The following is a 16457-nucleotide window of genomic DNA, read 5'->3' as shown; positions in this document are numbered from 1 at the left end:
TGACACCTGGAGGCAAGATGGACTCAAGCAAAGTTGGATTTGACAAGCCATAGCTGTAAATTTGTCCTTACCAAATATCCCAACATCACCACTGTTAAGAAAACATAAAGACCAGTGGCAGCTCAGAAGTACAAACCGTGGCTCCAAGGGTTTGTGTGCTGACAAATGCTGGTATCTCCAATGATGGTGAAGGGCTGGTCATTCAGGATGACGTCACAGATGGCGTTAGTCCTCGTGTCGTCTCTGGCACACCTTTTTGTGCTTTTCAAACACTGTGATGGGACAGTGATGGGAACAAGCCCCAGGCCCCGTGTATGTAGCGACGCTGGCGTTCAGGTGGCTGATAAGGTTTGATTTTTTTTCCTTCATGTTTGCAGAGCATTAGGAGCATTTGGTAAAATGTGTTCCTCTCAAACTGTGACGTCCCACACGGGGCTGTTTACACGTGAGCTCAGGGGAAATTACGACAGGCCGTTTGCAGGACGTCACAGAAAAGAAGCGCTCTGTTTGCTTACGCACGTGTAATCTCAGTTCATTTTAGATTTTTAAAAATTGGTTATCTGAGTTATTTTTTAATGTTAGCGGATTTATTGGTATGACGTCATAATTCCTCCGATAGAGTTTGGGTTTAAGGTAGACAAACACACGTGCATGCACGTGACAGCAAACATCTGAAGTATTTGAAATGAACATTAAGTTGAGGAAAGTTGTTGGGAAGACTGTCGTGTCATCGCTTACAAGTCCACGACTTTCTTTCAGACGCTTCCGCTCGTGGCTTACTTTGTACTTATATACACACGTACACACTACACACGTGCACATAGTTTGACACCGGCGACACGCCAGGAATCAGAGGTGTTAAACAAAAGGGACAAAGAATGTGTTGGACAGTTGCAGTGCTTTTTTCTGTCATCTGAAACGTGCACACTTCTCTCTAATTCTGACTGTTTTGGATGCCTGAGTGAAGTACGGAAGCCTGAAGACACACACCTTGCAGCGTTTCTTAAACATATATTTGCCATATAATGGCAGCTTCCTTAAAAAAATGGTTTCAAAGCCAGCCCACTGGTTGTTGTTGCGTTAGAGGATTTCACAGTGGTCATGCTGGTTCAGAACCTCAGACAAGTCATGTTGTATATGATCAACAACTAGCGCATTTATTGACAAGTTGTTTGTTAATAGGGATGGTATGACAAATAATACATTGAGTTAATACGGTGGAACCTGTGGACCAGACGCTCGGACTCAAACCAAAATGTACTCTCACTGAACCATTTCCCATAAGAAATAACGCAAATCCAATTCATCTGTTGCAGACACCCAAAATGTTAACACTTTATTAGTTTTACATGCAGAAAACAATTTGGAATGCATATGAATGACGAATGAAAGCCGTAAGTGAACATGTAACGTCACTTTAAACGTCGTTGAACACCTTTGTTGACAACAGCATCAGTGATGAGCAGCGAGGGATGAGGACAAGCGATACTGTATCAACACGGATGACAACTTCATACTTTTACTGCGTTTGAGTTATACACTAGGTCCCCAACTTACGAACATCCGACTAGCAAACGCGGATACGAACACAAACCGACTGGTCTATATGTTATTTTATTTTGCCTTGTAGTCGCTCAATCAGCATTTCTACTGCTGCTGTACATGCTTGACCAGTAGAGGGCACTGTGACACTGCTAATGGGACCAACACAGGAAGCCTTAGAGCTAATGAGACCAACAGAGGAAGAGTTAGACTGGGGAGATACAGTGTAAAGCTAAATGGAAAGCTAAATGATACAACCAGTACAGAGCGTGTGATTAAAGTTGATGAAGAGTTAATAGGCCTGCTTAATTCTACACCACCCACAGAACACTACCTCTTTTAGAAGAGTCTAACCACCACCACCATTTGTCCTTTTTTTCAATAACTCCTCCTCCTCCTCCACAACGACGTATGCTCGACCACTCCTCTTCAAAGGTAAATAACATTTATCATTACGTATTATATCACTTTTATTATTGTGTTTTTCATTAATTATCCTGGTTTAATATTACTACTGCATCCAAACTCATATTTACATACATACACATATACTGTATATGTATACACGTACATGTAGTACCTATATCATTGCTAATATTACCTTTTCCCCTACTTAAGAACAATTCGACATAAGAATGGTCGTCTGGAACCAATTGTGTTCGTTAGTTGGGGACTTAGTGTACTTGAAGCTTTTGTTTGCTTATTTTGCAGCTGTGATCAATAAAAGCGGGCCTCACGGTGGCCCAGTGGTAAGCATGTTGGCCACACAATGTGTTAGGTAGCAAAGAACTACAAAGTCAACCGCTGATGACGACATAGAAGGGCGGGGAGCTGGGTGACAATGCCTTCCGGTTCAAGTTTCCATGCTACCACGCTGCTAACAGTGACGTTTTGTGACAAGATTACATTACAAACACTAGTGGGCTCACACGGTGTATTAACACGACAAGACATACGCTAAATGGGAAATGTACGCAGACAGGCAACATTTTTGCATCAGTTTTTGATGTAAACCAAAAAAAACGCTAACCAAGGAGCCACTGTACAGCGGAACCTTGGTTAGCGTCATTAATTCGTTCCAGAAGGCCTAACTCAGATGTTAACCAAATGACATTGTCCCAGAAAAAATAATGTAAGTCCAGAAAGACAAAAATGTTACCACAAAACACGTTTTTATAGTTTTATAGTCTTCACTGAAGGTAAAAGTAACCTTAAATGTTCATTCTTCCTTTCCATTTATCATTTCTATGCATTTAGAATTGTTCTATGCTTGTAAACCTACAATTATACTATAAAAATGTGTTTAGTGTTAACATTTTGAAAGTCAACCGCTGACGATGTTGTAGACGGGCAACGTAACCTCCGGTTCTGTTTGCCGTTTTGTAAGCTAGTTAATCAGATGGCAACAAGGAAGGACGTTTTGAGATGTAAAAAATACATTAAGAACACAGTTGGACTCATGAAGCGTATTAACAACACAACGAGACGCGCCATATTGTACGCTAACCGGAGAACCCAGGCTAAATCTTTGACGTTAGCCAAGCGGTTCTCAATTATTTTCTGTCATGCCCCCACTGGTGGACAGAAATGTTTTTTCATTTGGCGCCCTGGTCAGGGTAAAGGCTTTCTATTTTAAGTCCTGACTTATTTTAGGGATGGTATCTAAGGAGAAAGTATGGTGCTGTGTCTGTAAATATCTGAAGCAGAGTGTGGACCTTGGCACCTATTAATGTTCTTGGAGAACAGACAGCTAAGGTTTCCTCGATGAATGGCGAGCCCTGTGTAAGAATGCACCCACAATTGTTGGAAAGGTTGAAGGTTACCTGAGCCAATAGCTAAACAGCAATGGGAGCCTAACAGGGTTGTATTGTTTTCACGGTAAAAGGTCAGACCTTCTGCCAATGAGTTCTCTGATTACTGCTGCGTTATTTGCTCAAAAAGCCAGCTGCACAGAGAAAAACAGTCTTTTTTCTCAGCTGAGCTTATCATTTCGATTGAATCATTCACTTTCAGCACTGGACAATGACATGAGGCCGCATGTTGGCTTGTTTCACGTTAACGTATTGTCCAGGCCCCCGTGTTTACTGCTGCTGGGAAAAGTGCCAGTTACAGTTTGGCATTGACGTGGAACAATGGGGCAGATTCCATGAACTATATTCTGTTGTTTCCTTCACACTGAGGGGAAACTGAACTAATTTCTAGTTATTTTTGGAGTCCAATGTAAGTTGCGGATGATGGATGTATTCCTCGTTCACAAGGAGAATTCTGGTTTATCCTACTTGGAGTAGCAAGAAGGTTAAGAAAGGGCGTTTATGTAAACGTTGTCCAATTCCTGGCTGTGTTAGTCCGTGTGCCTGCCTGGATGACTCAATGCTAGGCTCTGCAGAGACTTCAAGTTGCAATCTGGTAAGGTTGGTTTTTAGTTGCTGTGAAATAATTAGTAACCGCATGAAGCACAAGCTTCTCCTTGACCCACAATGACAAAGACCCTGTGTACTCCTGCAACACTGACTTGAACAGAGGCTAGACTCCAATGGCCTCAGGCAAATACGTCAAACTTTTTTTCCAATATTGATTGTGTAATGGATGATGGTGAATTGGGGCCGCAATTTTTCCTTTTAATCGATGAATCAGATTTTTTTTTTTTAAGATTTTTAATTTTCAGCTCTTTATTCAGAAATAGAAGATTTGAAGTGACAGCAAATAAGTGCACAAACACCAGGTAGCCGCTTGAATGTTCTGCTAAAATAATGTAAAATCCTAAAAAATGTAAATGTTTGTGAAATAGCTTCAGTAAAAGAATACATGTACACAGAAATACAATCGCCATCATTTTCTTAGCGGATGAATGTGAAGCTTGTTGTTTCAATGAATGAATGAAAAGGTCCAAACCCCTGCAGTTAGCCCTTGGGTCCGCAACGTATCAGGAAAGAGGCAGGAATGCCCATCAGCGTTTTCCAAAGTCAAAGCTGATATGTGTGAATATCTTGTTTTGGCTAAAACACAAAGACAGTCCAGTAGGTCAGCTTTCATGGATGACTAAGGAAATCAAATAAAAATATTCACATTTGAGAGGCCGAAATCAGAGGACATTTACATATTTAAATAAAAAAAAAACATGAATCCAAAATAGTTACCAAAATAGTTGTCGATGAATTGGATAATCGATTAACCATTGGTTAATCGATGAATTGTACAGCTCTAAAAAATCTGCTTGTTAGGTTAATTGGAGACTCTGCTTTGTCCGTAGTGTGAATGGGTGTACCCCGTGTACCCCACCTCTTGCCCAAAGTCAACTTGGGTAGGCTCCAGCATACCCCCGTGACCCTAGTGAGGGAAAGTGGCATAGAAAATGAATGAATGGATGGTAAATTGGTCTTCTAAACATAAGAACTCCTTAGAAATGTCTTATTTTACACAAGAATAGCGATTTAAGAACAGTATTTCTTACTGTACTGGAGGTGTACTCAAACAGCCATGTGTGCAAGAAGTTCATTTTAGATCAATGGAAAGCATTTCTGTTGGAGATTGGCTGACCTGCAGCAGACTGCATTCCAGACCATTTATGAACATTCGCAGGATAAGGCGGGCTGTCCCGGTACGGTGGAGTTCTACTCTGACTACTTGAACGCCTCACTCTCCTTTCAGTCAGCACAAAATGACTCATTTGCATGGTATTACAAAAACCTCTCATCAAGAATGAAGAATGAGTGTCTTTTATTAGACAGTCCATTCTGGGCATTTGCATTTTGATTGCATATTTACTTATCGTTGTGTGTTGCAGCGCTCCAGTCCGCTTGTTTGATATAAGCCGTGTAATGGAATTCTATTATGTTGAGTACTCCCTGAAGGGAAGTTTCAGGAATTTTAGGATCTGAACTCCGGACTGGCTTCCTGCTTATCTAGTCCTGTCAACAAAGCCCAACAGGTTGACACCCTGCTCTAACTGCTGTTTATTTATCCAGAGGGAACGGTCCTTGTGCAACCACTACACCACGTGCCAAGGAAACAGTCAGCCGTGCCCTCAACAGTTGACCCTTCAAAGCCTGGCTTCCTGTTTCAGCATGTTCAATTCTGTTCTCTTTCCTCAGTGTCGTCACAGTGTGACATTTTAGAAGGCAACAAAGGGCACAGTACGAGGTGCACAGCCTCAACTTTCTCTGGCTTATTTGGATTTGGTTATAAACATGGAATTTAATGACAGAAGACACAAGACAGGTTGTATTCTCTGCATTTGAATGCTGCTTTTGGAGGGCGGGAGGCGGGAGCAGTAAAGGATGAAGGCTGCCTACTATGCGTGGGGGCGGTGTTGACGGTTTGGCCTCGTCTTTCAGTGCTCCATTATTTGCAAGGCTTCCTGTCTAAGTGTTGCACATCAAGTTTGAGGCTATTTACACAAAACCGTTCATGTCTAAATGCTAAACACGCTAGTCTGTAAAAACGGAGGACATCAAGTTGTGAAAACAACTTTTCGACAAATTTTGCTGAAGTTGTACAGTCCTGTCCCTTAAAGGTGTGTACCAAATTTCATGGTGATTGGTGATTATTTTGTAGACGATGATGAACCGTATGAGAAATTGCAGTTCAATTCGATTCAATTGAGGTCATACCAGTTGAATATTTAGTGTATTTGTCAAAGTAACAGCACAGGCAGCACAGTAGGGGTGCAGCGTTTTGCCAAGTGTGCACTCATTTGAGTGCATGGGTCCAGGATTAGTTCAGGTAGCATCTATAAACAAATACATACCGTTATTTGACTGTTAGTGTTCAGTGTGGCCAACGGTTTCATCCAGGAGCACAAGCAGTTGGTGTGCATGCGTATTTCAGGTACGTATTACAAAGCGCCATTGAAACTGCTGTACCGTGCTTTCAGTCGGCTTTACGGGTTATTGTGACCGGGGGTTGTTTTGACAACCTTGTTGTCTGTATGTGAAACTTAAAGTAAAAATAAAAGTATCCCTTTTTAAGTATCCCGTCCAATATCACGTTAGGTGAGAGGAAAGCATTAGCGGCTCTGCAGAAAGATGAGAGCATCACCATCTTACCAGCTGATAAGGGCAGATGCACAGTGGTTCTCAACACATTGGACTACGAAGAAAAAATAACAAGTCTAATTAGTGATGCCAACACATATGAGCAACTTAAAAGGGACCCATCCAGCAGGTATAAGAAAGAAATCATACACTGTCTCCAAAAGTTAGAGAAGGAAGAACTAATTGACAGACAGATGTATCATAGGTTATACCCTGGGGAGGCTACACCATGTATCTATGGCCTTCCAAAAATCCACAAGGAAGGGTTTCCCCTCAGACCCATTGTCTGTAGCATTGACTCTACCACGTACAATGTAGCGAAATATGTAAAAACAGTCTTATCCCCATTGGTAGGCAACACTGATCATCATATAGAGAACACAAAAGGGTTTGTGGCGAGCATCAAAGACCTCAGATTGGAGCCAGAGGAAACTTTGGTGTCTTATGATGTGACTTCACTTTTCACATCTGTCCCCACCTCAGCAGCAGTCTCGGTGGTGAGGAAGAGACTGCTCGAGGACTCAACTCTGCATCGGAGAACAAAACTTAGTGCTGACCACATCTGCCAATTACTGGAAATTTGCCTTAACACCACATATTTTCAGTTTAGAGGGAAATTCTACAGACAAATTCATGGTTGTGCTATGGGCTCACCAGTCTCACCCATAGTGGCGAATCTGTACATGGAAGAGATGGAGAAACAGGCTCTCACATCCTTCTCAGGGACAAAACCAAGGCACTGGTTTAGATACGTGGATGACACCTTTGTCATAATCAAAAAACAAGAAATTCAGTCTTTCACAGATCACATCAATGCGGTGGACACCAATATCAAATTTACTCGCGAGGACACTAAAGAAAACCAACTAGCCTTCTTAGACTGCAAGGTAATTATAGGAAAGGACAGACAGCTACTTACAGAGGTCTTTAGAAAGGCCACACACACTGACCAATACCTGCTTTTTGAATCAAACCATCCACTACAACATAAACTAGGGGTTATTAGGACCCTCCAACATAGAGCGGAACAAATACCAACTAGTGCTGAGGGAAAGAAAAAGGAGACACAACATGTCCAGAGAGCGCTCTCAACCTGTGGGTACCCACGGTGGGCTTTTAACAAATGTCAAAAGAAGAGAGTAGGGAAAGAAACCCAAAAGCCCACAGAAGCTAAAAGGAGAGGAGTGGTAGTCCCTTATGTAGCGGGGGTCTCCGAAAAACTCCAGAGGATCTTATGGCAACACAAAATTCCTACCTATTTCAAACCAGTAAATACCCTGAGACAAAAATTAGTGCATCCTAAAGACAAGGCTCCAAACCAGAAACAGAGCAATGTGGTCTATTCCATCCACTGTAAAGATGAGGAATGCAAAGAGCACTACATTGGGGAAACTAAGCAAATGCTCCAAAAAAGGCTTTATCAACATCGCAGGGACAATGCTAGTGGTCCTCAATCAGCAGTACATCTACACCTGAAAGCTACCAATCACTCTTTTCAGGACAGCGAGGTAAAGATTTTGGCCAAAGAAAACAGATGGTTTGAAAGAGGAGTAAAGGAAGCTATTTTTGTCAAACAACAGAACCCATCATTGAATCAGAATGGTGGTTTGAGGTTCAATTTGGACCCTGTGTTCAGCAGGTTACTGAGACCAAAACCCACAGCTCTTAGTCTTGCAAATGAGGTGAAGGCAGGGCCGAGCCAGAACAATAGATGCTAACAAGCCAGTATCAGAGTCGTTCATACCCAATTCAGGGAGCGACACTTCCCTTTTATCGTAGGTGTGAATAACAGGATAGGATTATACCACTGTAAAGATGAGGAATGCAGGCTTAGTGTAACGAACCAATAGGAGGAGGGTGTTGGCACACCAATTCCGCCCACTCTTACTGTATTTAAGGCCTAAGCTACCAGCACTTATTAGTTTGCTGACGAAGCTCTTCGGATGAGGAGCGAAACGTCCGACACCTTCTACACAGAAGTACAGATGACGTCTCAAGAAGCCTTTTCCTCTATCCCTTTTTAATGAGGTTCATTGTCGTGTGAGCATGCCCTTAAAATAATCTTCTCCTAGTGTGGAACCCTGTTGCTTTGTTTGGTGTCGCTCCAGATGTTGATGATCCGCTCACGGCTAGATCAACAAATATGTGGACACCGGAGTTATTTTCCCAAATTTCCTCTCTTAACTTGTAGAGTAAAAAAGGCGGTGGGTGCACATGGAGGCCCATAAGGTCAGAGCTGCTTGCTTGGTGTGAGGGGTTGGACCAGATGGCCTCCCAGCATCCAGCTCAGGGACACATGGGTGGACCGTATGAGGAACACTCTTCCCTCTTGCTTTTTGTTTGCTAGCAACAGATGAAATAAATATAGTGTCATGTTTTTACTTGATTACTTACTTGATTGATTGACTTGATAAAAGGTACCGAAAAGTAAGTCAAGGCTTTGCAGTTAAAACATAGAACAGCTGCTCTTTTCACACTGTACAAGTGACTGGCACTATACCCCTTTTCTGTGGATGACGTGCACGTAGGGTGGACTTGGCAGCAGCTTGGGAACAAATGTGGCTATTTGATGGACACTGAAGGTTGCATTATCCATGCTATGCTTCATATCCACTCTGACCATCACAGATTGACCTCGCACAGAACGGTTAATAACCATGACGAGGATCAGTAACGAGGGTCAGTGGGAGAACATTCAAAATAAATTTAAGATTGGCGAGGAAAACCACAGAAGAGAAAGTCTTTCAAGGTTACACCAGGTTATGGGTCTGCTGACATTTTGTAGCATGCCCACATTTTTTTTGACTGGGGATGTCCCGATACGATCTACAGGATTGGGATCAGGTGACAATCCGCTGTATTTTGAAGATTGGATAATATCAGCTTCTGCCACGAGATCAGGCTAATCCGGTTGCCGTATCACATTGGTAACTCTGGACCACACTCTAACACGTACCTCAAAGCTGGTTGCCACTCGACTCCCGCTACCCGCAAGAAGAAGAGAAGGCAACACCGCCATGCAGACATGTTCGCAGTGTACCGTGGTGAACTTAGTTCACGTTGGATGTCGGACATTCAGCTCTGTAGCTACAGCAGTAGTTTCCCCTCACTGTGCCCGGACTGCTGTGTCATGGTGCGGGGAGCTCACACCGGAAGTGCTGCTCTAACCACTGGGTGTTTATACTAGGGACCATCAATAAATCACTATTGCATTGAAGAGCGTTTGTTAAAACTCATATATTCTAAATCACACCACAAATTGGTCTATAACCATGTCAAATGATTAGCTCTACCCTAAAAGTATTTTGCATGCCCATTTTTACCAATTTGATCTTTAATCGGATGGACTTTTATTGTATCTTTTATTGGGTTAGGGTACTGACTCCCAGAGGTTTGTTCCAAAAGCCAAACAATATTGTTGGTCATGCTGTGGAATAAAAAAGTGCAATCAGCAATACTTTGCTGATTCCAAGGTAGTGTGCCCTGAGTACAAACTATTCCTCATGTAGTTAAACAAATGGTGTATGTAGTTACAGCATACGTCCATTACTTGGCTTGAAACACCATCACTGCCCCATGGTTTCTCGGTAATGCTGTAATTATTGTACTGTAACTGTGTGTCTGGCTTATCTGTGCACTTTGTACTTTTCTGGAAACTGGGTTGGTCTCTTCTCTATTTTCGGTATTTTTCACTTTTGGGCCTCACCGCTGTCTCATTTTGTTGTTGTGTACGTGTATTCTGCTGAGCTGGCTGTTGTCACTCTGTGATTGTCGCTAAGCGCAGTGGTTTTTGTGTGCGTGGCCCACATCAGCGTATGTCCCTCTTTGTGCCATGCTGACTTCATGCCTGGTGGCTCACGGGGAGTGTCCACCTGTCGCCTTATTCAGGAGACACACAAGCACCGTCACTCCTTTGCCCCTGCCCAGTGCCTTCCAAAGAGACGGGCATAGAAGTCTAAGAAGATAGTAAGTGTTTAGCTAATTGATGATTGAGAATTGAAGAAGAAATGAAGGCATACTGTATATCCACACAGGCATGTATTACAGCAAATGCTCTGGGGTAATATTCATCTGCTCAATGCGACAGCGGCATCAAAACAGGAGTTCAGAACAGTCAGAGAAAGATTCTCCCATCTACTGATTGCAAGCCCAGTGACCTAAAACTTAGTTTGAATGTGGAGAAAAGGCCAAAGCACCGCCAGTGTTAATGTACTGTGTTGATTTACTGCTCATGCGTCATGGCTGTTTGCAGTTTTCAGCCATGAGTGACACCCTACCTTCTCCATCTTGTTTTCATCCAGTTCTGATTGGGTGGAGATCCTGGAGCCACGCTCCCGTGAGCGTATGTATGTGAACTTGACCACCGGTGAATGCGGCTGGGATCCCCCTCTAGGCGCTCCTGTCCGCCAGGCAGACGGTAACCAGTGGTGGGAGCTGTTTGACCCTCAAAGTGGCCGCTTCTACTACTACAACTCCACCGGGCGCCGTACAGTCTGGCATCGGCCGCAAGGGGCCGATATAGTTCCCCTTTCCCAGCTTCAGGCCATGAAGCGTTGCAGTGAGGCCAAGCGAGCGGGAGTGGGTGTAGACAGGCACCACCATGGGACCACAGGGAGTGTCAGCAGTGTAGGGAGCCAAGGACAGTGCACCCCTTCGCCTGAGCAAGATGGAGACAGCCATGAGACCGTAGAGGTAGCTGTGGATGTCAGATCACAGGCGGACGGATGCAGCAGTCAACACAGAGAACCGCAGAGGTAAGCTTTGAAATAAGACAGCAACCTCAACAGCAAGTGGAGGGGAAATGTGGTTTATCATTCGTGGATCAAATTACCAGGAGAAATGGGATCGTCAACGTAGAATGTAGCGTAATAGCTTCCAAATGTTTCCCAAATGAGAAGTCAAAGCATTATCTTGACTTTGGACCAGTTGGATCTATCTCAAACTCTGTTTCCGTTTTCCTTCACTTATCTGACCGTTCCATATGTTCAATGCTTTCTGTTCTACTGCCTTTGAACCAAATTCAACTGTTTGAGTAAATCGCTACCAAATGGCCAGAATAGCCAGTTGTACATTTTGTGGAGCACAACGTTAGCCCCTCTATGCCAGGTTCCCAGATGCAGAGCGGCCCCAAACACTAAGTCATTCAAATATCCCATCATATGCTTCACGTTGTGGCCTTGTCGAAACCACCATCTCCTCCCTTAAATTCCACGCATGCCACTTTTGTTTCATCTGGCAAACAGCCCCTGGAACCATCTTAGTGTCCTTCTGTGTGCTCGCCACCATCCTGGGCTGCTCTGATTCAACGCTCATTTCATTTTCCTAAAACAAATCTAGGCTCCAGGCCATCAAAGACCGTAAGGCCTCTTAAGGGTGAGCGTCTGTGCGGTTGCATGAGAAGCATGTGAGAGTGTTGCCTGTGATTAATAACAAGCCGAGACGCTACATTCCAGCTACATACAAACACGGCAAACACTGATAGATTTTGAAAGGCTTTGCCCTGGTGACTCTCCTTCTTACAGCTCACCTTTGCCATTGGGGGGGTCCCACCTGTGGCCTTCTTTTCAGCCTTCGTTGCAGGGCGACCTAATTGATTAGCTGAAACTGAAACTGTGCATGTGTGCATGACCAGTTAAGGTAAATCAAACCTCAGGATGCAGACCACAAGGGCTGTGATTGGTCAGCTTTAGTACATCATTATCAGTGTGTATATGCTTCTTAGAGGCCCACCTTTGCAAAGGCCTTCTCCGATCTTGGCCAACATTTGCAATGAACGCGACTGCTGTAACACGTCAAATAGTCGTAGCTTCATTGACACGCTCTCTCTCTTCGCTGTTTCAGATTTGCTCTGCACCTTGACAGATGTCCAAACGGACAGCATGCAATGAGTTTCCTTGAGTGCAGAGCTTTTATTTGGAAGATTCCCGATATTCTAACCTTAGAGCTATTGTTTATTCAAGTATCGTGAAACCAGAATAAATGTCATTGCATTGTGTGTTATTGAATGTTACCATACAGCGGAAGCCAAACGCTTCCTGATCAAAAGGATAGCACAACCTTAATGGCTACTTGGCCTCGACAAAATTGACTCAAAGAGCGACAACGAGAGAGAGAGACTGACAAAGTGTGTGATGAAGGAATTAGGAGGCGGTTCAGTTGTGACGCTGAAGAAGACGACTTCAGTGGTTTTATTTCACAAGAGGACTGACTTTTCTGGTTGCTACTGTTGAACTAACCATTTTACACACACTGTTTGGAAAAAAGCATTCATTTAATCAATCAAAAGTACAAAAATCTTTGTGTGGACTAAATATCGCATGTGCAGCTTCTAGACAGGTACAGCCTATATAGACAAATCTTTTTCTCTCTTTAAATTGAGTGGGTGCGGCTAATACAGTATACCGGTGCGCTCTATAGTCCGGAAATTTTGGTAAACAGAATATTAGTGTGGACAAAAGGACAAAACGTAGAATGAAAATAAAGTTTTGCTAGCTGTCATGAATTTGTCAAGAATATTGAATTCCGTACGTATAGTTCTCCTCTACGTTACTGTGCATGCGGTGGAAGCTCCACAGTAGACACACACGGACGATGGCCAAAGTGACCTGATAGCGATCAGGGGGTTGTCTCATGGTCAAAGACCGCACCGAGTGTGTCACCGGACAATTGCATGCTGTCAGCTCCGGCGCAGAACTTGGAAAAGGTCACGACAGAGTCAGAAGGGTCGGTGTAGTGACTATGCAGAAGCTTTAAAAACCAAGCTTTTCATCTCCCCACTGGTTTCCCACTCTGCCCTGGTGACTCAAACTTTCCCAGAACCATTTGTGTCTCTTCCTAAAACAATGGCCAGCTGTGTCTCAGAGGGGCCTTGATGCCATACTTCACCGTACGGTTCCCTCATGTGCTGAGTAGATGCCTTATCTTGGCAGGTAATTAGAAACCATGTCAAAATGCACAGAGATGGTGGAATGTGACAGCTGACAATGGACTGAGCCGTGCTTGTCTTCAGATAGTGCTGCACCTTATTGATAATGACATTGATGAATGGGTGAGGGAGAAAAATGAAATAAATAGAAAGCTGAAATGGTCTCAATGGTTTGCGGTTCTTGCATAAACGTGTTCCACCCTTTATGGAAGGTTTTGATGGAGATGGAGCTGTCTTTTTAAAAGAGCTCTTATTTGAATAGGTTATGTTTCTCTGCTTGTTGACTTTTGTTAGCTTCATTGCGGAGATCCTAGTAGAGATGCAATGGCTTTTGACATTTGAAAAACCAAACTGTCCTCTGTTTGGTTACTAATAAATCTGCTCTTGATAGATAAGACAGTTTTCATTTTTCTCTCATACAGTATCTATGTGTGTGTGTGTGTGTGTGTGTGTGTGTGTGTGTATACAGTATATACAGGTATGTATGTATGTATGTGTATGTATATTTTATATATATATATATACACTGTATATATATATATATATATATATATATATATATATATATATATATATATATATACAGTCAAAGTTGTCTATAGCGGCCACTAGAGGGAGTCTGCAAAAGTGGCCGCTATAGACAGGTGGCTTCCATAGACAGGTTGAGGTCAGACAGGTCCAGTTTGAATGTTGACCAGTAAAGGAAAAAAAAGAAGAAAAAAAGGGAAAAAAATAATAATAATAATGTTGACCAGTAGAGGGCACTGCGGACTGCGGATAAAAGTTGTACGTACAGCACTACTAGGCTTGTTATTATCATGGTTCATGGTTTTAATTCATCCTGAACATGCATATGAGTCAAACAGTAGCACATCACATAGTACAATTCACAATTTTGCATGTCCAAAAAGGAGTAGGAAGAAGCAAAGCTTATTTAATCCTACCCCTCATCAGTTTCACATCAGTTGCAATACATTTATTCACCTCTTGTTCTTCCAAGTGTACTTTGTAGGTCTACATGACAATGTAGTGCAATCATAGCCAAGGTTTTTACTTACTAAAAGGAAGCTAGAGACTTAATAATAACTGATAGAATATATCCACCACCCACAGAACAAAGCTGTGCTAGTAATGTCTTACGCTTGTTTTTAATATTTTACTTTTTATACGGCAGAGTGTCATTACAGCTTTAGTTCATCAGGAAGTGACGGGAAGTGACGGTGGGCGTCCCGAGCAGGAGAGCTAGGCTCAGTGCTAGCTGTGAGTTTGGAGAGAGTTGGGAAGTGTGTTTATGTTGGCGTGGATGTAAAGTCCTGCAGTGTTCTCCGCTGTTAATAAAGCCATTAAAGTGCATCGGCGACGTGAGTCTCTCCTTCCCCACAACAAGCAGCATTACAGTATTGACACACATTGTGCACATTGTCTCACACCAGGAAATAAACGGTGTCACTTGTTACAGGCATTGGCTGGACAGCTATGTAGTGGGGCTTGTTTAACCTTTGCCTTGTGGGCAAGCAGGAAGGAGAGACGATGCTGAGAGATGTGTGTGTGTTCTGAGCTGCTGTCTGGTGGCCGCGTTCAATAAATAAAGTTGGCAGAAGCAACAGGAGAAGTTTCCTTCTTTGCTTCGGAGCTGAATAACACTGACAAGTTAACAGACTAGTAGCGAACGGAAAAGAAGACGGCTTTGTTTGTGTCGAATACAGAAGATGAGGACTTTGATGGATTTGTGGATGAGGATTGATGAAAAATAACGTGAGTACATTCTAAAATACTTCAATTAAGTACAACCCAACTCAGTTTTGCTCCCGCTGCCGCATGCATGCTAGCGTTTTTTTTATTGTAGCGTCGCTGGGAGCACGTCCTGTTCCCAGCCTACTTTGCGGTAATGTTTTGGTGCAAATGCTCTTAAAGTTCCATGTTTGACCAGGAAATAGCAAGCTCAAAAGAAGACGGCTTTTTTATGTGGAACAACTGACAGTTTGTGTGGATCTTGTGAATGATTGTGACTGAGCTAGGACTCAGTAATTAAAGTCTACACACGACGGCTTCATTGATTGAAAAACCAAACTTTTTCGTGCATGAAGCTTCTACTTGAGTTGGTAATTTGGCCGCTATATGCAGTCAGATATTGACCAAGGGAGACAAAATGGGTGGCCGCTGGCCGCTTTGGACAGGTGACTGCTATACACAGGGTCTATAACATGTAAATTTGCTGCGGGGGATTTTTTCAGTGGCTGCTATAGGCAGGTGGCCGTTCTATAAAGGTGACCGCTAAGACAGGTTTGACTGTATGTATATACATATATATATATATATATAACATAATATATATATATATATATATATATATATATATATGTGTGTGTGTGTGTGTGTGTGTGTGTGTGTGCATGGCTCAGATCAAGGATACCCAAGTGTTACATTTTGGGTAAAATTTCAAACTCATGGATAGACCTTGGTAATGTTATCAACACAAACTTCAAACATTGCAAAACACACACCCAACATACCAGAGCTCGAGACATCTTCCATTTCCCATAGCAACCCTCTGAAGATCACTCTTAAATGTAAAGCACATAACTTGGTGTGCACTTTATGCTGTTATCTCTGCATAGATTTGACTTTTGTTAGAAAAGTAACTTCTATTTGAGAGAGTATCATAAAGTAAATAAAAACAAGTGACAAATCTAGATCTTGAGTTAAAGCTCTGAAAATATGGCAAAGAAAAATGGACCTTCAGTCCTTACCATGCCATTGTTGTATCACTACAAAGACTACAAATCCCATCAGCCGTTCTTAAGACTGTAATGACATCAACTTTGACCTATCAACTCCACAATACAAGCTAATCATTCCAGCACTGTGGCAACATGAGCCAGGATTCAGTGAAATGCACTGAGTGATTGGTTCTTGAATTATCATACAAGATACAAGATACAAGAGAGTTTTATTGT

General features: G+C 42.7%; 1 protein-coding gene across 4 annotated transcripts in view; it reads left to right on the top strand.

Annotated features, from left to right (window-relative positions):
* The window catches only part of arhgap46a (Rho GTPase activating protein 46a), a 52059-nt gene that overhangs the window by 9292 nt on the left and 26310 nt on the right, over positions 1-16457 (top strand). For 3 of the 4 annotated variants that reach the window (XM_054783686.1, XM_054783685.1, XM_054783687.1), the window contains exon 2: positions 10877-11329. The exons of the other annotated variant lie outside the window; for it this stretch is intronic. In XM_054783686.1, the coding sequence (XP_054639661.1) occupies positions 10877-11329 (453 nt within the window). The remainder of the gene's footprint in view (positions 1-10876; positions 11330-16457) is intronic. 4 annotated transcript variants of the gene reach the window in all.

This window comes from Dunckerocampus dactyliophorus, chromosome 8 (genome assembly GCF_027744805.1).
Source record: "Dunckerocampus dactyliophorus isolate RoL2022-P2 chromosome 8, RoL_Ddac_1.1, whole genome shotgun sequence".
NCBI lineage: Eukaryota > Metazoa > Chordata > Actinopteri > Syngnathiformes > Syngnathidae > Dunckerocampus > Dunckerocampus dactyliophorus.
Note: the sequence above shows the minus strand (reverse complement) of the source record. Positions and strands in the feature narration are given on the sequence as shown.